Below are 26,980 nucleotides of genomic sequence, written 5' to 3' on the forward strand. Positions count from 1 at the left end.
GTCAGTCTTTGTCTGGTTGACCGGACCAAAACGTCGCGCTTTAGCCACAGCTCGACACTGCAGGGTGTGCATATAGGAAAAAAAAGTCCTTTTTGGACCATCTAGTCTACCCCTTAAACAATACTTACTACAACTAGTGAGTGCATTCACGGACCATATATTTCAACTTAACTTATATTTTTTTGAAAGCACTTATGCTATTTTACAATTATTGCAACTGACGGGAATTTGATCGATAACGATGCGTTTTGTTATGATACCAACACTCGTTATAGGAATAGAAAGAGAAATAATAAATATATAAACCGTGTTATGAATAAAAGAATATCAACACATGCTTTACATCGCTTGAAATTTTTTCCCGTAGGAATTGATTCGGTTTGTTAAGGTACCGCCACAATAAAGTTAACAAACGCGAGTTACCAATGAAAAATCATATAGCACATTTAAAAAAAAGATATGAAGACCACTCATATATTTAACTTTTCCTTTTATGACATTTATGTAATTTACTTAAATATTCTGTGGCATTTGTAAACTTTTATTCTTTTTTTTTTCTATATTTTGACCACAAAAGTTTTGGTTTTTACATTGTGACCCCTTCAAATTTTGTTAGTTTTTTAAACCATTTTACTTTCTTACCTCTTGAGTTTTAATAAATTTATCACATGTACCATGAACTTTAATAAAGTTAACTTTACCCTTTTAAAACCACATTACACTACAACCCCCGAATTTTAAAAAAAAAAAGCTACCGCTTTAAATTTAGGCAAATTGGAAAATAATAATCCCATCTTTCTGAAATTGGCCGATAATAATCTCAAGTCAGTTATTAGCCATTAATAATCCGACCTCGTCTGATTTTTTTGTAAAATAGACCGCCGTTAAAATAAGCTTAACGGAGTTAAGTTTTTTTTCCGAATTACAAACCGACGTTTTAGGGCTTTTGATCAGAACGAGGATACGAGTCGATTGATGTAAAACTTACTTCGAAATTGTGTTCAGAAATGGCTTCAATTTTGTTAATTGGAAGTTAAACACCCGAATTGAAGCACCGTTTTCGTGGGTTGGGGGCAGTATTTTGAAGTAAGTTTTACATCAATCAACTCGTATCCTCATTCTTATCAAAAGCCCTAAAACATTGGTTTGTGATTCGGAAAAAAACTTAACTCCCATAAGCTATTTTAATGGCGGACTATTTTACAAAAAAAATGGAGGAGGTCAGGTTATTATTTGCTAATAACTGACTTGGGATTATTATCGGTCAATTTCAGAAAGATGGGATTATTATTTTCCAATTTGTCTTTAAATTTAAAGGAATTTTCATTGTGACGTCATTTTCTTACATGTTTCATCTCTTTATATATAATTTCAAATAATATTAATTTATGTTATTGTACTGGAAATTTGTAACCGAAACATAAATCGTTATCAATAACCAGACTTTTAATTAACTATGATTATTTTCACTTTCCAAAAAAAATTGGTTCCCCGCCGCAACGCACGGGTAGGAACAACCAAGTTATAATTAATATATATCTTTAACCCATTTACTTTTGGGGAATTGGCCTGCAATAATCTCAACTAGAGGTCATTGGCTATTGACAGTCCCACCTTTGAATATTCCCCCCACCAGTCTCACCTTTCACCTATTTTTCCTACACCGGACCACCGTTAAAAAAACTTAACGGAGTTAAGCTTTTTTCCAAATTACAAACAAATTTTTTAGGGCTTTTGATTAGAACGACGATACAAGTCCATTCCATTGATGTAAAACTTACCTCGAAATGGTGCTCCAAAGGACTTGATTTTTGTTAATTGGAAATTTAAACACCCGAATTGAAACGCCGTTTTCATCATTTGGAGCATCGCTTCGAGGTAAGTTTTACATCAATGGACTCGTATTGTCGTTCTGATCAAAATCCGTAAAAAAAACTGTTTGTAATTTGGAAAAAAAACATAACCCCGTTAAGTTTTTTTAACGGGGACCGGTATAGGAAAAGTAGGTGAAAGGTGAGACTGGTGGGGGAAATATTTAAAGGTGGGACTATCAATGGCCAAAGACCTCTAGTTGGGATTATTAAAAGCCAATTCCCCTTTATTTTTATTTAATAATTTAATATTTATTTAATTTATTTTTCTTTAATAACTTTTTTCATTAATTTTTTTCAAAAACCTCTAAATACACAACTATGTTTAACTTTTTCTCTTAATACTCTAATATAAATTTCACTAAAAACATAATTATATTTAGTACAAACTATTTTTAATGATATATTTGGATCATTGACGGATCACTTGAGTATCGTCGTATCACTTGTGGAACCACTTGATTACATCTAACTCCACTAGGCTTTAATCTCTATACATAACTTGAAACTCAATAAATTTGAGAAAAAACCTCTTGTGAAAATCGAACCCGGAACCTAATTATCAATATCCCAAGTGACAACTTTTGAGTCTTTAACTAGTTTTATCATATTTTATTTTATTTTATATATATACAAAGTATACGAGGGGAATAGTGCTAGGCAACTTCCTAGCACTTTCTCATTGGTCCAGCTAAATTACGTTTTTATCCCTTTTAATTTTACAGTTTTATCATTGGTTTTGTTTTTTTCTCTCCCAGCCAAATTAAGATTTTACCCTCGGTTCAAATTTATAGTTTTGCCATCATTTTAATTTTTTCACTATCAAATTACGATTTTGCCCCTTAAATTACAGTCATACCATCGTTTTCGTTTTTTACGAAAATATGGTAGTGTTTTGTTTTAATTGGTTGACTCGGTGTAATTTTTATTCGTGTTAGGCGGGCTGCCTGACACATGCTTATTTGTCTCAAAAAATTACAGTTTTGCCTCAGTTTAAAATTATAGTCTTTCTATCTTTTTTTTTTTTTTACAAAAGTACAGTAATGTTTTGTTTTTATTGGTTGATTTGATGTAATCTTTTTTTTAGATCATGGTTTGAGTATAAATAGTATATACAAGTAACCGAAACACATACGTATCTGTTATGAAAGAGCGATATTCGGCTTAGCGCAGCGCCCCAAGTGTAATACATTTTCTTGTCTCTACATAATCATACATCTTACAAAGTCCAAAAGCACAATCATTCTTGACCAACACCTTTGCGATCGATGTTCCGAGCTGAATCTATCGGGTAAGAAGACGCTCTCAGTTAATCAATCACTAGTCGAAAATAGTTAATAATTTATGCTCACCAAATCAACCATATGCATCAGTTGAAATGTTGTAGTTTAACATGTGAATAGCAGCAGCATGTATATACCTTTGAATCCATGATTCTATTTCAGATACCTTAAATTTCAATCGAATTACAAACATGAAGGTCAAATTATATTAAAACTCAACAACAACCCATCTTTTTATGTCTGCAAGTATATTGCACATAAGGTGTTCGATGAAATGTTTGTTAGCGTAAACTGTTATTTGTGTAGTCTTTCTGATTAGGTACTTAATCTAGAGCACATGTGTGATCCTTTTTACTGTTTAACCAGTATGATTTGCAGATCAACTTCATTCCTAATGCCTGTTTGAATTATGTTCATGTTAAATTGTTTAAATAACTAATTTTTTTTTGGCAAATTGGAAAATAATAATCTCATCTTTCTGAAATTGGTCGTTATTAGCCAATAATAATCCGACCTCGTCCAATTTTTTTATAAAATAGTCTGCCGTTAAAAAAAGCTTAACGGAGTTAAGTGTTTTTCCGAATTACAAACCGATGTTTTAGGGCTTTTAATCAGAACGAGGATACGAGTCAATTGATGTAAAACTTACCTCGAAATTGAGTTCAAAATGGCTTGAATTTTGTTAATTGGAAGTTAAACACCCGAATTGAAGCACTGTTTTCATGGGTTGAGGGCAGTATTTTGAGGTAAGTTTTATATCAATCGACTCGTATCCTCGTTCTGATCAAAAGCCCTAAAACATCGGTTTTTAATTCGGGAAAACACTTAACTCTGTTAAGCTTAATTGGACGAGGTCGGATTATTATTGGCTAATAACTGACTTGAGATTATTATCGGCCAATTTCAGAAAGATGGGATTATTATTTTCCAATTTGCCTTTTTTTTGGGAATTGCAGGATTGCGAGTTTACCGATCTTTTTATGCTAAGAATCACAATGAAAAAAATCTCTGTTCTTAGATCTTATGTAGTTTATCCCTCTGCAAAGTCTACTTATCGTCGTTTAAAAGCGTTCAATTTCACCAGCAATGCACTTGCCAATCACGAAAAGTACAGTACTGATTCATCAGAAAACATCAACGTAATCGTTTCAAAGGTTAAAGCTGGACGAACCTACGATGAAGTTTTTCACTCTCTATTACAAGATCAAGCTTGTAACACGATACCCATATCTCACAATCTCGTTTCTCAGTTACTACATAGATTTAAAGATGATTGGAAATCTGCATTAGGCGTGTTTAAATGGGCGGAATCACACAAAACATACACACCATCATCAGACTCGTATGAAACAATGCTGGACATATTAGGAAAAACGAAACAAATGGAAAAGATGATGTCACTAGTCGAGCAGATGAATCAACATCATCTTGTTACAATCGGCAGTATAGCAAAAGTCATGAGAAGACTTTGCGGGGCCGGAAAATGGGAAGATGCGGTAATAATATTTGACGAGTTGGGTAAATTCGGATTGGAAAAGAACACCGAATCGATGAATCTTTTACTCGACACGCTATGCAAAACAAGTAAAGTCGAGCAGGCGCGTAAAATTTTCTTGGAATTAAAGTCATGCATCGCGCCTTCCGCTTATACGTTTAACATATTTGTACACGGTTGGTGTAAAGTTAATCAGGTCAACGAAGCGCATTGGACTCTCCAAGAAATGAAAGTGTACGGGTATAACCCGTCGGTTATATCGTATTCCACCATCATCGAATCATATTGTCGCAATTCCAACTTCAACAAAGCATATGAAATGCTCGACGAAATGCAAGCGCAAAACTGTCCTCCTAACGTTGTAACGTTCACCACCATCATGTGTTATTTGAAGAAAAACGAGGAATATTATGAAGCGTTACAGATACCCGAGAAAATGAAGTTATTTGGATGCAAGCCCGATACACTTTTCTACAACGCGTTGATTCATACATTATCGAAAGCGGGCCATGTTCAAGAAGCTGTGAATGTATTTGAGGTTGAAATGGCGAGTTCTGGTATTTTTCCGGACACATCTACATTTAATTCAATGATTGCAATGTTTTGTCATCATGGTTTGGATCAAGATGCGATAAATGTTCTAAAAAAGATGGAAAGTTCACAACTTTGTAGACCCGATATCCAGTCGTTTATTCCCTTACTCAAGATGTGTTTTAAAAAGGGAAAGACCGATGTATTATTGGGTAATTTGTTGGATGAAATGGTCAATAAGCATCATATTAGCTTTGATTTGGCTACGTACACTCTTTTGATCCACGGGTTATGTCGGGTTAATAAATGCGACTGGGCGTATGGATTCTTTAAGGAGATGATCGATAAAGATATTGCACCGGGATATTATACGTGTGCTTTTCTTGTTGATGAACTTAAGCAGAAGTATAATTATGGTGCTGCTGATCATATTGAAGGTTATATGAAGCAGATGAAGTCATCTTGATCATTGAACATTTTATGCATTTCCAGTGACCCTATAATGGTAAGTCTGTAATGGTGTTACTGTAATGTTCTTGTATTTTTGTTATTGTTTTAGGAGTTCAATGTCTGTTTCGACCGGTTTTGGCAAAAATTCTGGGCCGAACCACTAACTACAGTTTTGGGGAACGAAAAACCAAACCGGCCAAGTTGGGTGGGTCAGCCAGACCGTCTGATTTTACTAGTTTACTAGTTTGGCGGTTTAATGGTTTGGTTGTGACGTTTTTGGCAGTTTGAATCAGTTTTCATTTTCCAAAACATTAGTTTGTATTAAAATCATTAAAATGATATAGATGGTTCATATGATTATAAGTGGCGGATCTAGAAGAAAAGATGAGGAGTAGAGAAGGCTAAAAATATTTTGTTCGGGGGTAGCCGATACATAACACGAAGAAGAAGAAGAAGAAGAAGAAGAATTGCACTAAAAATGTATTTCTCCAAGAAAGTTGAGGGATAGCGCGGGTTACCCCTCAACCACGAGCCGAGCCGAGCTAGACTCACTTTCTAACTTAGCCGAGCCGGCTCGGCTCATTTCAAACTGAGCCATATCGAGCGAGCTTTTTCCGAGCTAAATCCGAGCGAGCTCTGAGCCGCGAGCTTTTTGGACAGCCCTAAGTGGCGGATCTAGAAGAAAAGTGGAAGAGGAGTGCATTTCTGCATAACGAGTCAATTTGGGTTGTCGTTTATCCTTCACAGGCTAAGTAGCTTTTTTTTTTTAATCCAAAAAGGGAAACGGGTCAAATTTTTGCATAGCGGGTCAATTTGGGTTAAACTTTAACCTTTAACGGGTCAAACCACTACCCAAATTCCACCCATTCCCAAATATTGACTCCTTTAACCCACAACAAGGTCAAACATCTTCACAGAGTCAAACCTACACCCGAAAGCCCACAACAAGGTCAAACACCCCCTGCTGCGTGTAAAGGGAAATCAACAGTTGGTAAGGGGTTAGAATCCACATCAGACATATTCGGTTGCTCAAGGGTATATCAAGTTATTCCAGAGGTTCCAATCCTACCATACCAACCCATACTGGCCTTCAGCAACAACCGGTGAACATACCTTGAGACCGAACCCTAGGAACATAGTTACATCCAGAGGAGATTCCTAGGAGATTCGATAGAGGTCCAATCAGAAGGGTTGAAAGTCACTTCAAGCCTGCCATAGTTAACAACCCATCAGCAGTTGTAATTCCACAGCAGCAAGGTAGGACATCTGAGGTAAGGTCACAGGTAATCCAAAGCTTACCTAAATATCATGGGTCGACAACTGAGGAACCGGTTCGATGGTTCGGGTCAGGTAAGCTTAGGGTTGTTCACGGTCCGGTTTTGATGATTTTTATGTCAAAACCATAAGCCAAACCGTTAGTAACGGTTTCTGATTACCATAAACCAAAACCAAAACCAAACCATTACTAACGGTTTGGGCTCATTGGGTCCTTAGACAAGTTGTCCAAAATAAGACATGAAATATACATAAATATACGGCTTAGTTTTTTTTTTTTTTTTTTTTTTTTTTTTTTTTTTTTTTGGTAACGGCAACACCTCTATATATTCTAAGATAATTGGGTTCTCTCGGGGCAACACCTAGAGCATCCAGGGCAGTCCACTCCAGGAGGAAACCCTAACCCGGCTTAGTTTCCAGGTTAGAATGGTGATTCACAGGATAAATCTTAATCTTTGTTGTGTTTTTGGTTGGATCATGCAAAATTGTTGAACTTTTTGTCATTTTTCATGTTTTCATGCGCAAATCGTACCGAGTATTGGTTAATGGGGCTGTAAACGAGTTCATTAGACATTCATTAAACTTGTACTTAATCCATCTCCAAAAATAGTCCATTTTTTAGTTTAGAGAAACTATTAAGAAACATTTTCTTTTAGTTCATGATTATTATTGTTATTGTTTAGTGGCGGACTTAGTCATTTTTTCGTGGTGGGTGCGAAATTTTTTTAAAGATTTTAGGTCCCTAGCTATATAAAAAAAAATTGGTTCATAGTGTGTTGGATCAAGTCGGGTCATGTAAAACAAGTAAACATAAACAAACGAAGTTTAAGAGCGGGTAGGATCAGGTCGGGTTGGGTCAATTTCAATTTTCAAACAATCAAACCCTATTTCCTAACTGCCTATCACATTAAAAGACAAAGTTTGAAATAAAACAGTGAACACATCATAAGTAAGTAAAGTAAAAAACAAAAAAAATCATCAAAGTTCAAACCATCCCTACTTCTATATCTCATAATAATTAAATACAACAAAAAAAACATAGCTTGGTCTTTAACTAGAAGAATCCGACGAAAAAGTGGATCAACCTTTTTTTTCTCTTGAGAAATCGCGTCATAACTTCCATACTCATGGTTCTTATCACATATAAATCGCTCCATAAGTTTATAAAACAACACTAAACAATTACACAAAATAAACAATTATATTCAACCAATATCACAGTCCATAATTTTTGAACATTTAAGCCCTAGTTTTAAATGTTGATTAGTAATTATTTAACCAAACAAAGCTTAAAATAAAACAACAAAATCATTAACTAAAAGTTTAGAACAACTAAAAAAACATCAAAAAACATAAAAAGATCAAACCCTTATACATTTATTTTTTTCTTCTAATCACCGCATAAAACAACAAAAAAAATCAATAAAGAAAGGATACTCGTTCTAAGTCGGAATTCTGGCATAATAATGTTAACTGTTAAGAACATCCGGAATTTTGCATTTTCCGGCCAAAAAAACTCATTTGGTCATGAGTCGATGTAGACTGTAGTCGTTGTGCGTCTTTTTTGGAGCGGGATTTGGAATTCGAATGGGTCATGGGTGGGTTGGTTTGGGTTATTTTATTTAGTTCACACAATCTTTGGGCTTGGATAGTTGGGTTAATAAAATTAGATTGTAGATTGAGTTAAATAAAGTAAATAAGTGGTTAAAGAATAACTATATAAATTGTGTTATATACTTATATATTCATAATAATCAGTGTTTATTTTTTATTTTTTTTTATAAATTCATAATATATTTTTTCTAAGGGAGCAGTTGCAAATTTTCAAGGGGTGCTGTTGAGATTTTCGACAGAAATTAAAACTAAAAACTTCTTTTTTTTATGGGGTGCGGCTACCCACCCAACATTATGCGGCCGCCCACCCAACATTATTGGTAGGTCTGCCTTTGTTACTGTTATTGTTGTTGTATTGATTTATGATGAGTAAATAATCAAAATAGCTTATTATAAAATAAAGAAAATCAATAGTGAAAAATAGCAACATAACTTTATATGTTTTTAAGCCGCATGTACTCTAAAATAGGGGTGAGCAAAATTAGGTCTGACCTGACTGGAACTCGATAACCGAATCGTATAGTACCTGAAACCGACCCTAATAGTTATTTGGGTATTTGTTCGGTTTCTATAATTGTAGTATATCGGGTGTCAGGTTGGTTCCAGGCCGGGAACTACTAAGAACCGATATAAACCTATTGGACCGAGAAACAATTATACAGACTAAATTGGGCCGAAGCCTAGCAGCATAATTTAACCTAATTAGCAATTTATAACTAACGTATATTTGATTTAAATACTAGTTCGATCAACAAATATGATTCTTCAATAAATCTTCAATTAGTTGTTGCCTTTTTCAAGATTTTCATCACTTTTGCAAGTTTTGCTGCTTCACTTCACGAGTTACATGGTTTCCCTAATAAATCATTAAACAAAATCAAATTAGTATTAAATTCTAAAACAATACAATGATTTATATCGAATACAACAAAGTAATAACATGTTTTAATCAGAATTTGATTCGATTTGTTTCATACATAACCAGGTCTTAGATAGAGAATAACCAATGTATTAAATTTTGGTCAACTCTTAGTGGATCACAAAAACTCATGAACAACTATAACATTACCAGTAGTTCGATTAGTTTTATGAAACAAATTTACAAAAATGGGGCTGATGATCGTTCAGGAACTTCATGTTGAGGCCGTGATTTACGTGTGTTCAGGAACTTCATGTTGTGGTTATGATTTTGCGTGTGTACAACAACTTCAACAAAGGGGGGTAAATGTTTAATATGTCGGGTCGGGTAACATATAGTTGGACCGAGAAACCCGATAACAATATAACCGGAACCGATCCATGTCTATAGGGCATTAAATCAGGTATTGTATTTCAGTTGGTTCAGTTCTCAGGTCAAGTCGGGTAATAATCGGGTCAGGTCAGTTAGCTCAAAATGCTCACCCCTACTCAAAAACCGCCCCAGGTATAAACCCTAATAATCGACCTGTAGATGTCTCCTATTCTACATGCGTTTCTTTCATAACGATTGTATTGTGCTCCTCTGGTAAATAAAATCCAAGTGATAGCTACAGCTAGGTGCAATGTCTTTTTACAGTATTGTACATAGAGCATCAAGGCTTTTCATAATTGTAAATGGAGATCGCATCGATGTATTAATCGGCATCTCTACCAATACAGATATGGTAGAAGAATCAATAGCCCGTGATTACAATGAAGATGATATTCACTATAGTCGGCGCCTGTTTCTTGTATTATGAAAGTGAAAGTGAAAGTGGAGAAGCGTTGGACTATTTTGAGGATCGACGTAATCATGATTCATCTATGAGGTTAGCAAGGCTTGTATTATCGTGGGAACAGATTCGTAATGACTTAGCAAAGGCTATACAAAATGCAGTGAAGACGGGGAAAGAGAAAAAAGACGACGATGATGAGGTTTGTGTAATTTGTCTGGAAGAATATCAAGGAGAAGATATGATTGGAACAATGGTAGCATGCAAACACAACTACCATGAAGATTGCATCAAAAAGTGGTTGATAAGAAACACAAAGTGTGCCATTTGCAGGCTTACTGTTTTTGGCAACTATTCATCTTGACATTGGGGTTTAAATTAAGTAGTAATAGTAATAGTAATGCAGTTTTATGAAAATGCTTAAAAAACGGGTGGTTTTTAGCTATTCCAGTTTGAATAAAGTCATAAGACTACTTTTGTTATTTCCTTATTTTATGTTGTTTCTGTTGCATCTAGTTTGCTATTTAAAGTCTGTCTCCTTAACATGAAATAAGAAAAAACCCTTCTAGTTTGCTTCACGTCCAGGTGCATGACATCGTTTTGGTGACATACCTAATCAATCAATTAAAAACAAGCCTTTCATTGATTGCCAAGACTATTTTATGTTTAACTCTCTCAGAATATAACTTCATCTCGGTTATATATATATTTGGTAGTTCATTATTTCTACTTAAACCTATCACTACTTGTTCAAACTAGAATTAGAAAAAGGCAATTGCATTAACTAAATAAGTGTACCTACCTTGATAGCTTCAATTATATCTCTCATCACAGTTGCGGCCTCTCGTTCCGTGAACAGAACCTTCTTTCTTACCTCACAAAACTCAAAACTCGGGGGCATAAAATTCTTCGGTGCACGAAACCTTGTTTTTCATGTGATCCCATAACGTGCCACCCTGACATAACTCCGTGGCTAACACAATGGCATGTGCGTCACTAAATCCATCCTTCCAAGCCACAAGGTTGGGATGCGCCGGCAACCCCTTCATAATATCCATTTCCCTGATCGCCATCTCGATATCATTCTTTCGCGTTAGCGTTGTCTTACAAACAAATGCTTGCCCTGTCGCATCTTCTATACACTTATACACCTTACCCAAAGACCCCTTGCCTAATGCACCATCAAGTGTGTAGCCTTTTTCTTTTAAACTATTAGTTACAGTTCTAGGACGTGTCTCGTCGAGAGAGAGAGTTGACCGATAGCAGAAATAGGAAAAGTGTCTCTAAATGTTATTGGCTTGATAGTTATCTTCTTCTTTCCCGTGTCTGCCATAATTTTCACACAAAAAGGTAAATGAAACAAGCAATAAAGAATAAACAGGATTTACAGATTTATATATCCTCATAAACAAACTCATGACAGTGACAACAAACCAAGGCCAAGATTATCACTTCGGTTTGTTTCATGAACACAAACCAATTACTTACTATCCTAACACTGTTTTGTATGCAAAAGTTGGTCGAATTGAGATTCAAATAAAAACAAGCAGAGTGTTAGGAATTATGTTAACTAGTATATACATTATCTATACTAGGGACACACTATCCTACTAACGCATCTACATCTATAGTACCACATATATCTATACTTACAAAACTCATGAAAACTAACGCATCTAAATGAAAACTAACGCATCTGCATACAACAAATCTCAAAACAGAATTACACAAATCAATCTCAAACGAAATTGCACATATTCTCCAAACAGAAAGTAACGCATCTGTCAAGAATTACAAAACAGACGCCTAATCTCAAAACAGAAAGTAACGCATCTATAAATCTCAAAGCACTCATGAAAACTAACGCACAGAGATACACAAATCAATCTCAAAACGAAATTGCACAAAAACTCAAAACAAACAGAAAGTGAACAACATAAATTTGAATTTTACAGAAACACGCCTAATCTCAAAACAGAAATCTATCAATCTCAAAGCAACTCATGAAAACTGATGCATCTATTAGTTTTGAAAAACGAATTACAGACTAATCTTAAAACACAAAGTAACGCATCTATCTGTTGAACTACAAAACTCATGAAAACTAACGCATAAATCAATTTACATCGAATTACACAGAAAACTAGTGCATCTATCAATCTCAAAAGAATTACACAACTAGCGTAACTTATATTAAGCGTAATTGAGAAATTACATCTATTAATAAATTTACTCGCATATTACACAAATTGAAAGAATAATTGAAAGAATTAGACCTGAGCGATTGATTGCGATGATGAAGAAGAGAAGATGAAGATCAGCTGATTTGGAGATGGAAAGAGAAATTTGAAATTTGGAGGGAAATTCTGTTGGGTTTCATGTTAAACTTATAGGTTAAAATTGAAGATTAGCTAACCAACATTTTTGTAGGTTTATAGGTTAAAATTGAAACTTAGATGAGTGATGGGTTTCATGTGCTTTATTTGCCTCTCAGGCTAAATGACAAAAAGTCAGAAATGTGAGTTCTTTTTTTTTTCTTTTTCTGCAGTATGATAAAAATTATATACGACAATAGTTTATAGAAAGGGAATTTGAGATGTAAATCAACATCTTTAGCTTTTGTCATTGACGTCTGATTTGACTTTAAATAACTCCCAATAATGAGTGGTTGAGCACAAATATTTTGGATCTAAGAATTATCGCATATCCCTTAATAAGTCACAAGAAGCTTTAGTGGAAGAGAAAGTGTATTAAAAATCACCCACAGGGCATCGATAGAACAAATGTTATGGTGTGGATAAGGAAAAAACCACATAGTCCTTAAAAGAAAACCCAGATCTGAGTTTTATTAAAAACGTAGGTTTTTCAGATTGGAACAAATCTCATGTGTGAATTCCTCAAGAACACAGATCTTAGATTTCTAGGAGTTAAATGAGAGATGTGATTGTTGTGAGTTTATATTGGTGGGCACCAATGAAGAAACACGAGTTCACCTGACGAGGGATTCGAACCGCTTTCTCTAAGAGGGTGGAGAATCACATCTTGTTCTTCTTTTTGAACCTAGATCTACAATGGAGAAAAGAGGAAAAAATGGGGGTGTAGAGACGGCTGGTAGGGAAGAATACCCTTTCTCCAGCTACAAAAAGTGTTACCCTTTCTCCAGCTACAAAAAGTGTTTTTGCCCAATACCTCTTACCAGAATAATAAGGTGAAGACCTCCTTATATAGGAGATATGGGCAACCCTAACCTCAATGGACCAGGCCCAGCTAGGGTTGTCTCTACAAGCCCATAACCTAGTGTAGTGTAAACTACAACGCGCTAGGCATCGGGGGTTAGTACACAATAATAATAAATATTGTAATAAAAGGCGATAAGTAACAGAAATGTCTGATCGTTCGGTTCAGGTCTAATTAGGGATGAGCAAATCCCGATCTCGTCCCGATACCGTCCCAATCCCGAATATCCCGATACCGTCCCAATCCCAAAAATCCCGATACTGTCTCGATCCTGAATTTCGCCAAAACTGGGTACCGATACCGATACCGAAATATATTGGTATGGTATCGATATTTCAAGGTAAAATTTGGTATTTTACCGGTACCGATTCCGAAAATACAGATACCGAAAATGCCAAAAAGTGGATACCGTTTCTGGTACCGAAAAAATTCGGTATGGTATTTTCGGGATCAGGATCGGGTCGCTATCGGGACAGGATAGGGATTTGATACCAAATGCTCATCCCTAGGTCCAATAGCCCGAATATCTCTTGAACCTACTGTTGGAAATTTCAGTGAAAATGAGTTTTTCACTAAATATTTTGGAAATCAATAATAATATTTACATATGTGTTGTATAATTTATTATTTATAGGTTTGCTTTCTACGTTGTAAAAGCTTCATAACGAACCAAACTATGTACCAAATGGAGCTAAGATGAATGAGATATCGAAACTTGAACTCCTTGTATATTGTTACCTTAAAGGCAAACAGTAGTGGGGACCCTAAAGGGTGCAGAGCACCCTAACTCGTACACGCCTTTGTGTTTTTGTCCGTGAGCGCGTGGTCAGGTACATGGTGGGTGGCAACTGGCGCACCTTGGGTGGCGTTGGCGCATGGCGCAAGTTCGTTATGCGTGTCATTGGCTACGGCAAAAGCGCAATATGCGCGTGAGGTCCTTATGTGTGGGTCTGCTTATGGGGCACCCAAGGATGGCGTGAGGTATCCCGTTGATATGCGCGCTCCTTGGGCGGATGTCATTGGTCATGGCGGATGGTACACGAGTGACGCATCCATTGGCGTGAACACCAATGGCGCGACAGTACTACTCCACGCGGCGCTTGGCGCAACATGTGGTGGATGTCTCACGCGTGGCGCGAAGACTGCGTAGTACGCGACTTGCTTGCAGGCAGGTCACACTCAGTCAACCCAGTCTCCGTCAATTATAAGAAAGCTTTGACTACCACTTAAATCCATTAAAAATGATATTAAACCTTGTTTATTATAGAATTAATTGTCTAATTCATGACAATAATAGTTGAGGTTTAATGGCTTCTTTATGTGTGTGGGTATAAGAAGAGGATGACAGTTCATTCTAGATATCATCAAAAAATATGGAGAAATACACACACATGAAAGAACTTTTTGTTCCATGGAAATTTAGAGAAGAGTATTCTCTCAATTGTCTTTTTACATAACTCATTATTTTCCTACAAAATGAAGAACACCAAAGTACCCTGTGTAACCTCGGGCACGAGTGCCATCTCCGGCAGTACAACCAGGGGCGGATCTATGGTTTGGTCAGGGGTTGCCCGAGATACCCCTCAACTTTTTTGATGAAGTGCAAATTTATTTATTTATTTTTTCGATTTATGCATCGGATACCTCTGAGCAAGTATTAGGATACCCCTAGTACTCCACGTTAAAGAAAAAAGAGTGAAGATCAGAAACACATTCTGAGATTTTTTTGTTTGCAAACTAATTGGTATGAAGGTTTGCAACTATGGAGGTTTGAAGTTGCAGAGAAATAGAAGAAGATGAAAGGATGGTTATTATCTATTATTTTATTATTAGTGTATTACTTTCTTTTTATGCACGAGTAGGTATATATAGGTTGTACTTCCTATGTTACTTTTGTTATAATATTAACAAGTGGAAGTAAGGAAGAACGAAATATGAGGAAAATAAAATGATATTGTCCTAGTTTGTTTGCGTTCTATCTTTCATAGAAAAAGAGTACTTTGATGCTATCGTACCAAACCGAATCGTGAACAATATTTGTCTCGATACTGGTATCTATTTTTAGTGCTTTTGCTTTCAATGACACCATATCGCTACCATATCATACCAAATTGAGCAGAACAACAATGGTACTCGTATGCATTCATTCTTATGGTTTACTGTTTGATATCGAATACCGTGCCGCTGCCGTAGTGAAACGAACTAACAACCAGGGTTTCGGTGCCGATATTTATTTTATTGTTATCTCTTTCAATAAACTGATATCGTATCGTTATCGTACCGAACATCGGTACCGGTACATAGATTCATTTTATGGTTTCCCGGTTCAAAAAAATCAATTATACAATTCCATCTGCCACGATAAACGAATATCGGTACCGGTATTGTGACAGTTTGAACCGATTTAAAACAACATCGGTGCTGATACAATGTTCATTTTAATTATTTTTCGGTCGATATAAAACACATGATAATTTCTATACCGAATGTAATAAAACTGTATAATCAATAAATACTATTAAAGACAATTATTTCTATACTGAATGCAGTCAAATTGTATAATCAATAAAATACTATTAAAAATCAATTATTTAAAAATTCTTGGTTACTCTTTTATTATTCATTACCACATTCAATTCATATATATACAATATATAGTGAGATTTTCCCACGCTTCATGGCGGGAATTCAGTCAGTATCAATTTCCAATTTGTTTCGGTATGGTACCGACACTTGCTATAGTAATCGAAAGAGAAAACATCACATCAATTGAGAACAATAAAAATGAATATCGATACCAGTAGTGATGTTGTTTAGTTGATATCGGTTCGATTAGTTTGCATTCTATGTTTATTTTAGTTAATTGCGATATTTTCTCGAAAATGGATATTGTACCGCTGTAGTACCAAACCAAATCGAAAGCGATTGAACATATCTAAATCGGTACCGATATTTATTTTTATTGTTTTTACTTTTGATTAACTGACACTGTAGCACCACCAAACTGAACCGAATTAAACCAAACAACCCCAGGTACGACTCACATTTATTTTTATGGTTTTCTTTTTTATAACAGATACTTTGATTGTATGTTAAAAGTTATATGAAAAAAGTTTAAAATCAATAAATGTAAAAAACAATAAAATAATGAAAACTTTAAAAACAATATTGAGAAAATAAAACTAAAATACTGTTCATGACAAGTTTAAATATATAAATATAATATTAATTTTATTAATACTTAGTTATATTGATTTTTGTTTAAGATGCTCCATGCTGTATTATATTTTGTAAAGTTTATTTATCGTAAAGTTCTAATAATATTATAGTAAAACTTTACTTTTATTATGTTTGATAAAATCCAGATTGTTGTATTATTATTCTTTTATAGGGTAGGGATATGGTAAAAAGTGTCTAAAATGTAAGAAGGGTAAGAAGTGTTTTAAACCATTGGATATTTGATCTAATGGTTGAGATCAATAGGGTATAAAATGTAAATTGTGTTTTAATTAGAAGGACCTTATGTAAAAATTGAAGGGCAATAGTGACTTTTCCAACGTTTCAAAATATGGTAACCGTTTCAAAACCCCCATCAACCTTCCTAAAGATCAGCGAATTATATGGTAACTAGCGAATTATATGGTAACCGTCATCAATCTCCAAAAAATCAACAAATTTCTTCATACTTTATCATAAATAGATCTATAATCAGATTCATGGCGTGGTGTTTTAAAAAACTGGATAAATTGATTATGATTCAGGTCATGGTGTTTTATTTGGAGACATTGTTCATGTCGTGGTGTTTTATACGCTTATGATTCAAGTCATGGTGTTTTATCTGGAGACATTGTTCATGGCGTAGTGTTTTATCAATAGAAAACGTTCACATATTTTAAAACACCATGACTATGATTCAAGTCATGGTGTTTTATCTCGAGACATTGTTCATGGCGTGGTGTTTTAAAACATCTATGATTCAAGTCATGGTGTTTTATCAGGAGACATTGTTCATGGCGTGGTGTTTTATCAATACAAAAACATCCCCAGATTTTAAAACACCATGACTATGATTCAAGTCATGGTGTTTTATCTGTAGACATTGTTCATGGTGTGGTGTTTTAAACATCTATGATTCAAGTCATGGTGTTTTATATGGAGACATTGTATAATCAGATTCATGGCATGGTGTTTTAAAATAACTGGATAAATTGACTATGATTCAAGTCATAGTGTTTTATCTAGAATCCAGAAAACATTGTATTGTGATTACATCCATGGTGTTTTAACATCTGGACAATCAAAATACAAAACATTCCCATATTTTAAAACACCATGACCATGATTCAAGTCACGATCAGAAATGAGGATGACGAAGATGAAAGACGATGACGGTGAATGATTTGTGGAGACGAAAGAAATTGGTGACGGTGGTCGGAGATGCATGTGTGTTCAAATCGGAGAAGATGACGTGAAGATGATGATGAAACAATCAATCCCTAAAAATTCTCATGGCCAGTTTTTTTTTTTCAGTTATATTGTAAATCAATTAAATGACAAAAATGTACAATTACTAATCTACCCTTTTGAATTAATTAAGAGGAGGGACACTTGTCATTCCAAGATTATTTCTTACACTTCTTACAAAAGATGGACTTTTTACAGGATCCTTTACCTTCTTTTATAAATATATTTTGTTTTTGAAAAAAAAACATATAAACATTTTAGTATTTGTTGATTTAACACATTTAATTTGTTGATTTAACACATTTAATAAATAGTATTTATTACAACCTAATACTATTTCAACTATTTTGTGAATTTTAGAAAGTTTTATAAATAATTTGTAACATAATAGAGATTTTAAGATAAAAATACTAGTTTCGTGCAATTTTTTATATTTAAGTATAACCATAGTTTCGTGCTTTTTTTTATATTTCAATATAGCCATAGGGAGAATTAAAAGGGTACGTGATCGTTGACCTTTTATCAATCAGTTATATACATAGTAAAAAAAAAATATAATGTGAACGAAAAAGAGAAATCTATGAGATATTTGTCTAACTTTATTTATTATCGTGTTTTTTTATTATTGTATAATGTATGGAAAAAAATTGGGATACCCCCAAAATTTTGTTCTAGTTCCGCCACTGAGTACAACTACTGCTTCGGTTGTTGTATCCTGGAAACAGACCGTCTGAGGAGGCGCGAAATTTGTTTTAAGGGCCCGTGTCAAACACAATTCTCAACCAAAATCGTCAACGACTTCTTGCTTGTCTTGCAGCGGAGTTTCGTACAAGAAGGTGCGGTTGAAGTTTTCCAGATACGTCGACTTGAATCAAGATTGGTACAATGTATTTGTATTTTATTTATTTTTTGTATAGTTTTGTAACCGGATTGTACTATCATATTTTCTACGAATAACGACAGTCTCGTTAGTATATATTTTGTGATATATTTTAATAAAAAGTGAACCTAGTTCCTACACCTACATCTTTTTGCAATCCTAGTTCCTACATATACACCTTTGCAATCACCTTTGTAATATATTTTCTTTTTTTTTTTTTTTTTTGCATAGGGGAGTTCAAGATAGAGAAAGAGTGCATGTAGGTGGGCTGTAAAAGAATGAGTGATTTTTTTTTTGCATAAATAGTGGAGTTTGAAACAACGAGATTCAATCAACATTCTGCAAAAGCCTGCAAAAGTTGCAGGTTTTCTGCAAACATCCTGAAACAAAGACCTTCCGAAGTTCGCTGTTTTGAACAAATATATATTAGAAGTTGGTTGTTTTGAACAAATATATTCCAAAGTTCGTTGTTTTGAACAAACATATTCCGAAGTTCGTTGTTTTTAATAAATATAGCGAACTTCTTATGCATATCGTTATCACCTGTTCCTTTCAAGGGTTCAAGGATTTTGAGTGAACCGTTTTTTACTGGATGTGATGTGTATTTTTTATTTAATAGTTGGTTTGGGAAATTAAATGACTAGAACTATAAAGCTTGGACCGATGCAGCTTGACATGGTTTCACCATTGACTCATATGTATGCAAACCTCTTTATAACCAGTATAATGTTTTGTTGTATTGGTAATTTTAAGAACTTTTATTTTTTATTTTTTTCAAAAAAAAAACCTGAGAAGCAGTTAAACCTGAACCCAAAGTACTCGTGCCCATGAAACCCAAACCCAAATTCAACAAACCCGAACCCGTCTTATTCTATTTCGAGTTAACCCGAACCCAAAGTACTCGTGCCCATGAAACCCGAACCAAAATTCAACAAACCCGAACCCGTCTTATTCGATCTTCTGAGTTGAATCTGTCGGGTAACTGGGTAAGAAGATCCAATCGTGTGCATTCACTACTCGAAAATGGTTAATTTATGCTCATTTAATCAATCATGTTACTAACATTGTTGTTTAGCATGTGAATTTGCATATACTTATGTTGGAATGCATATTGCACATAAGGTGTTCGATGAAATGTTTCTAGTGTAAACTTGTATTGGTGTAGTCTTCCTGATTATTTACTTAATCTAGAACCTATGTTTGATCCATTATTTTGTTTAAAGCCATTTCATTTAAGTACTCTCTAGTCTCTACCCGTAAAAATGTGTTTTATCGAATTATCCTACTGCTATGAATTCAACAACATGATTTTGCAGGTCAACTTCATTACTAATCATAGTTGTCGATGGCGCCAAAAGCTATAGCAAATAGCGTAGCGTAGGGGTGTAAACGAGCTGGGCGAGCCTGAGCTCGACTAGGCTCGAGCTCGGCTCGACATGTTTTTATGAAGCTCAAGCTCGGCTCAGTTCGAGCCTACTTATTGGAGCTCGAGCTCAGCTCGTGAGTAAAACCCAAAGCTCGAGCTCGGCTCGGTTCTAGCCTACTTATTGTAGTTCGAACTCGGCTGGTGAGTAAAACCTAAAGCTCGAGTTCGGCTCGAGCTATTTTGAGAACAACCTCAAACGAGCTAAAAGCTCGGCTCGAGTTCGAGCTCGCTTCAACATCGCTTAAACGAGCCAAAGCTCGGCTCGAGCACGGCTCGCCAATGTTATCATCATCATTATTTTATTATATATAAAAAAACTAAAACTTTGTTTGGGCTCGTTTAGGCTCGCAAGCCTAAACGAGCTTTGTATATCAGGCTCAAGCTCGGGCTCAATAACTAAACGAGCTCTATTTCAAGCTCGAGCTCGTTAAGGCTCGGCTCGTTCGAGCTTTTAACCGAGCCGATCACGAGTAGCTCTCGAGCCTCTGGGCTTGTTTACACCCCTAGCGTAGCATATAGGTGCTATAAATAGTGGATTTTTTTTATTTAGATGATTAGTGATGGCATATTTTTAGCACTTTTATACATAATTGGTGTGTTAAATATAGTTTTTATTTTTCTACCTCTTTTATCGCTAAACATAAAATAGCAGGCGCTATTTCGTTGCTATGGCTATGGTCCGCTATTTGCTATTGACAACTATGTTACCAATGCTTACTTGGATTATGTTCACTTTAAGTTGTCTAAATAACAAAATTTTATGCCGAGAATCACAGTGAAAAAAATCTATGTTCTTGGATCTTATGTGGTTTATCCCTCTGAAAAGTCTGCTCGTCGTCGTTTGAAATCGTTAAATTTCACCAGCAATGCACTTGCCAATCACGAAAAGTACAGTATCGATTCATCAGAAAACATCAACTTAATCGTTTCAAAGGTTAAAGCTGGACGAACCTACGATGAAGTTTTTCACTCTCTATTACAAGATCAAGCTTGTAACACGATACCCATATCTCATAATCTTGTTTCTCAGTTACTGTATCGATTCAAAGATGATTGGAAGTCTGCATTAGGCGTGTTTAAATGGGCGGAATCACACGAAACATACACACCGTCATCAGACTCGTACGAAACAATGCTGGACATATTAGGAAAAACGAAACAAATGGAAAAGATGATGTCACTACTCGAGCAGATGAATCAACGTCATCTTGTTACAATCGGCAGTATAGCAAAAGTCATGAGAAGACTTTGCGGGGCCGGAAAATGGGAAGATGCGGTAATAATATTTGACGAGTTGTGTAAATTCGGATTGGAAAAGAACACCGAATCGATGAATCTTTTACTCGACACGCTCTGCAAAGAAAGTAAAGTCGAGCAGGCTCGTAAGATTTTCTTGGAATTAAAATCATGCATCGCGCCTTCCGCTTATACGTTTAACATATTTGTACACGGTTGGTGTAAAGTTAATCGGGTCATCGAAGCACATTGGACTATCCAAGAAATGAAAGGGTACGGGTATAACCCGTCGGTTATATCGTATTCCACCATCATCGAATCATATTGTCGCAATTCCAACTTCAACAAGGCATATGAAATGCTCGACGAAATGCAAGCGCAAAACTGTCCTCCTAACGTTGTAACGTTCACCACCATCATGTGTTATTTGAAGAAAAACGAGGAATATTATGAAGCGTTACAGATACCCGAGAAAATGAAGTTATTTGGATGCAAGCCCGATACGCTTTTCTACAACGCGTTGATTCATACATTAGCGAAAGCGGGACGGGTTCGAGAAGCTGTTGATGTTTTCGAGGTTGAAATGCCGAGTTCCGGTATTTTTCCGGACACGTCTACGTTTAATTCGATGATTACAATGTTTTGTCATCATGGTATGGATCAAGAAGCGTTAAATGTTTTAAAAAAGATGGAAAGTTCGCAACTTTGCAGACCCGATATACAGTCGTTTAGTCCCTTACTCAAGATGTGTTTTAGAAAGGGAAAGACCGATGTGTTATTGGGTAATCTGTTGGATGAAATGGTCAATAAGCATCATATTAGCTTTGATTTGGCTACGTACACTCTTTTGATCCACGGTTTATGTCGAGCGAATAAATGCGATTGGGCGTATGGGTTCTTTAAGGAGATGATAGATAAAGATATTGCACCGAGATATTATACGTGTGCTTTGCTTGTTGATGAACTTAAGCAGAAGTATAATTATGTTGCTGCTGATCATATTGAAGGTTATATGAAGCAGATGAAGTCGTCTTGATCATTGAACTTGTTATGCATTTCTAGTGACCCTAAATGGTAAGTCTGTAATGGTGTTACTGTAATGTTCTTGTATTTTTGTTATTGTTTTAGGAGTTCAATGTCTGTTTCGACCGGTTTTGGCAAAAATTCTGGGCCGAACCACTAACTACAGTTTTGGGGAACGACAAACCAAACCGACCAAGTTGGGTGGGTGGGTCAGCCAGACCGTCTGATTTTACTAGTCTACTAGTTTGGCGGTTTAATGGTTCGGTTGTGACGTTTTGTCAGTTTGAATCAGTTTTCATATTCCAAAACATTAGTTTGTATTAAAATCATTAAAATGATATAGATGGTTCATATGATTATAAGTGGCGGATCTAGAAAAAAAGCGGAGGAGGAGGAGGAGTGCATTTCTGCATAACGAGTCAATTTGGGTTGTCGTTTATCCTTCACAGGCCAAGTAGCTTTTTTTTTAATCCAAAAAGGGAAACGGGTCAAATTTTTGCGTAGCGGGTCAATTTGGGTTAAACTTTAACCTTTAACGGGTCAAACCACTACCCAAATTCCACCCATTCCCAAATATTGACTCCTTTAACCCACAACAAGGTCAAACCAAGGGTATATCAAGTTATTCCAGAGGTTCCAATCCTACCATACCAACCCATACCGGCCTTCAGCAACAACCGGTGAACATACTTTGAGACCGAACCCTAGGAACATAGTTACATCCAGAGGGGATTCCTAGGAGATTCGATAGAGGTCCAATCAGAAGGGTTGAAAGTCTTTTCAAGCCTGCCATAGTTAACAACCCATCAGCAGTTGTAATTCCACAGCAGCAAGGTAGGAGGACATCTGAGGTAAGGTCACAGGTAATCCAAAGTTTACCTAAATATCATGGGTCGACAACTGAGGAACCGGTTCGATGGTTCGGGTCAGGTAAGCTTAGGGGTGTTCACGGTCCGGTTTTGATGATTTTTATGTCAAAACCATAAGCCAAACCGTTAGTAACGGTTTCTGATTACCATAAACCAAAACCAAACCGTTGAAATTTAAAACCAAACCGAACCGTTACTAACGGCTTGGATTCACGGTTTGGGCTCATTGGGTCCTTAGACAAGTTGTCCAAAATAAGACACGAAATATATATAAGAGTTAAATGCCATTTTAGTCCCTATGGTTTGGACCATTTTGCCAGTTTAGTCCAAAGGTTTCATTTTTCGTCTGTGGTACAAAAAGGTTTCACCGTTGCCATTTTAGTCCACTAGGTTAACTTCATCCATTTCTTCAGTTAACGTGAAGGGCAATTTGATCATTTTATATGTAATTTTGTTAACTAGAAGGGTAATTCGGCCATTTAAAATTTCCGAATTGCCCTTCTCGTTAACAGAAATAATGGATGAAGTTAACCCAGTGGACTAAAATGGCAACGGTGAAACCTTTTTGGACCCACAGACGAAAAATGAAACATTTGGACTAAACTAGAAAAATGGCTCAAACCACAGGGACTAAAATGGCATTTAACTCTATATATAGATATACGGCTTAGTTTTTTTTTTTTTTTTTTTTTTTTTTTTTTTTTTTTTTTTTTTTTTTTAACGGCAACACCTCTAGATATTCTAAGATAATTGGGTTCCCTCGGGGCAACACCTAGAGCATCCAGGGCAGCCCACTCCAGGAGGAAACCCTAACCCGGCTTAGTTTCCAGGTTAGAATGGTGATTCAGAGGATAAATCTTAATCTTTGTTGTGTTTTGTTTGGATCATGCAAAATTGTTGAACTTTTTGTCATTTTTCATGTTTTCATGCGCAAATCGTAAGCGGGCCGGGATCTCTGCCAAAAAGGAGGCTCCAGTAAATTTCCTTACTGACCCCTTAGAGGGGAGGTCCACTTTACGCCCGGCGGACATCCTTGTCTTTGGATGGGAAGGGGGGAAACACGCTTGTGTAGATCTAACTGGAGTCTCCCCCCTTGTCGGACTCAAGGACAAGGGCTTTGTCGTAGGGCAAGCGGTGCTCAAGGCAGAGGCAGAGGCGAGCAAAGTGGCAAAACATGACAAAGCTTGCCGGGAGAATCAACATGTGTTTGTCCCGTTTGCGTTTGATACCTTTGGTGGTCTCGCTCCTGACGCTGTACGACTCTTGAATCGGGTTCAAAAAGTCGTTAATAGTAATTCTTCGTCGCTAAAGGTTTCAAACTTTGTATTTAGTAGAATTGGTTTTTCTATTCAAAAGGGGGTGGCGGCGCAACTTGTTGCCCGACTACCTGCCATTGCTTTGTAATTGCCCTTTTTCATGTGGAATGATATAAAAGAAAATTTAAATTAAAAAAAAAAAGGTTTAGCATTCCTTTAATAATTAACAAAATTTAATTGTTAACTGTTCTTGAGGATTTCCTCTTCAATCCCATGTAATGGATTTACCAGGTTTTGAATTCATTATGTGTGATCAACATATTCTTAGAAGGTAACATTTTGTTTTATAACATCTTGCAACTAGGCCTGTAAACGAACCGAACGAACACGAACATAGCCATGTTCGTGTTCGTTCATTTAACTTTAACCGAACACGAACATGAACATATAATCGACACATTTTTTTGTTCGTGTTCGTTCATTAAGAAATCGGGCATGTTCGTGTTCGTTCGTTTAAAGCCTAAACGAACAGTTTACGAACATTAATGAACACAAACGAACATAAACAAAAAAAAATTAACTAAACATATTTGAATAAACATAAACAAACATAAATTAACATGGTTGAACAAACAAATCTAATATATTACAATTCATCCGAAAAATATCTAAATTAAAGTTCCTAAATATACTAATTAGTCATATTAATATAAGTAGTTAGAAAACCTAGGGCGGTTTTTCAGTAGGGGTGAGCATTTAACTGACCCGACCCGATTATTACCCGACCTGACCTGAGAACCGAACCAACTGAAATACAACACCCGATTTAATGCCTTATAGACATGGATCGGTTCCGGTATTGTTGCTATCGGGTTTCTCGGTCCAACTATATATTACCCTACCCGACATATTAAACATCCCCCCCCCCCCCCCCCCTTGTTGAAGCTGTTGTACACACGCAAAATCACAACCACAACATGAAGTTCCTGAACATACGTAAATCACAGCCTCAACATGAAGTTCCTGAACGATCATCAGCCCTATTTTTGTAAATTTGTTTCTTAAAACTAATCGTAATGTTATAGTTGTTCATGAGTTTTTGTGACCGACTAAGAGTTGACCAAATTTAATACATTGGTTATTCTCTGTCTAAGACCTGGTTATGTATGAAACAAATCGAATAAAATTCTGATTAAAACATTCTATTACTTTGTTGTCTTCGATACAAATAACTGTATTGTTTTAGAATATAATACTAACTAGGTTAGAACTCGTGTATTACACGGGTTGAATAAATGTAATTTTATATATTAAATTATAAAAAGTTACATCTTTCTGAAACTCGTATATTGTATGGGTTAAATAAATGTAATTTTATATATCAAATAATAAAAAAGTTATATCTGTAAAAACCATGTGTATTACACAGATTGAATAAATGTAATTTTGTATACTAAATACTAAGAACGTCGTATCTTTAAAAAACTCGTGTATAATCGGGTTGAATAAATCTACCAAATGATAAAAAAATTACATCCTTAAAAACCCCGTATATTAGACGTGTTGAATAGATCTAAAAAATAGTTATATCTTTAAAAGTTATGTGTATTACACAGATTAAATAAATGTAATTTTGTATATTAAATACAAAAAACGTCGTATCTTTAAAAAAACTCGTGTATAGTCGGGTTGAAAAATCTACCAAATAATAAAAATAAATTATATCCTTAAAAACCCTGTGTATTACACGTGTTGAATAAATTTAATTTTACATAGCAAATGATAAAAAAGTTATATCTTAAAAAACTTCGTGTATTAGACGGGTTATATAAATGTAACTTTGTATAGTAAATAATAAAAGTTAAATTTTTAAAAACCCCGCATTTTACACGAGTTGAATAAATATAAATTTGTATACCAAATAATAAAAAAGTTATATTTTTAATAAATTAGGATAACATTTAATATTAATTTATTATTTATATATTTAATATAAGATAAGTAAGAAAGAGAGGTATTTGTTTTGAAAATATACTAAATTAACAATTTAGATTTGAGGATAATATTTTATTAAAGTATGATAAGATTTAATATTAATTTATTATTTATTTATTTAGTTAATATAAGATAAGTATATATATGAGGATGCCTTCAGTGAATAACACGTGTTCAAAACTTGTTTTCTTTTATTATAGTAGATAGATAGATTTGATTTTGTTTAATGATTTATTAGAGAAACCATGTACCTCATGAAGTGAAGAAGCAAAACTTGCAAAAGTAATGAAAATCTTGAAAAAGGCAACAACGAATTGAAGATTTATTGAAGAATCATATTTGTTGATCGAACTATCCATTTAAATCAAATATACGTTTATTATA

At 35.1% G+C, this 26,980-nt stretch overlaps 2 protein-coding genes and 1 long non-coding RNA gene across 4 annotated transcripts; 2 read left to right on the top strand and 1 right to left on the bottom strand.

Annotated features, from left to right (window-relative positions):
* The first annotated feature begins 3,058 nt into the window (after positions 1 to 3,058).
* On the top strand, positions 3,059 to 5,939 carry LOC110871573 (pentatricopeptide repeat-containing protein At3g04130, mitochondrial-like). 2 transcript variants are annotated; one of them, XM_022120254.2, is made up of 2 exons: positions 3,059 to 3,162; positions 4,111 to 5,939. In XM_022120254.2, the coding sequence occupies exon 2, from the start codon at positions 4,135 to 4,137 to the stop codon at positions 5,644 to 5,646; it is 1,512 nt and encodes a 503-aa protein (XP_021975946.1). In that variant the 5' UTR covers positions 3,059 to 3,162; positions 4,111 to 4,134; the 3' UTR covers positions 5,647 to 5,939. The 2 variants fall into 2 exon arrangements, with proteins under 2 accessions (XP_021975946.1, XP_035832207.1); XM_035976314.1 differs by lacking the exon at positions 3,059 to 3,162 and having other exon boundaries at positions 3,769 to 5,939.
* A 3,002-nt stretch (positions 5,940 to 8,941) lies between these two features.
* On the bottom strand, positions 8,942 to 13,386 carry LOC110870706. Its single transcript, XR_002553192.2, has 3 exons — positions 12,487 to 13,386; positions 11,013 to 11,536; positions 8,942 to 9,375 (listed from the first exon to the last, which is right to left on the bottom strand). It is a non-coding gene; the product is annotated as an uncharacterized LOC110870706 (long non-coding RNA).
* Positions 13,387 to 19,581: 6,195 nt separating this feature from the next.
* LOC110871575 (pentatricopeptide repeat-containing protein At3g04130, mitochondrial) lies at positions 19,582 to 22,835 on the top strand. The gene has a single exon (XM_022120257.2). It carries the CDS (start codon positions 20,978 to 20,980, stop codon positions 22,487 to 22,489), a length of 1,512 nt encoding a protein of 503 aa, XP_021975949.1. The 5' UTR covers positions 19,582 to 20,977; the 3' UTR covers positions 22,490 to 22,835.
* Positions 22,836 to 26,980: the final 4,145 nt, after the last annotated feature.

This window comes from Helianthus annuus, chromosome 8, assembly GCF_002127325.2.
Source record: "Helianthus annuus cultivar XRQ/B chromosome 8, HanXRQr2.0-SUNRISE, whole genome shotgun sequence".
In the NCBI taxonomy this organism is placed as follows: domain Eukaryota; kingdom Viridiplantae; phylum Streptophyta; class Magnoliopsida; order Asterales; family Asteraceae; genus Helianthus; species Helianthus annuus.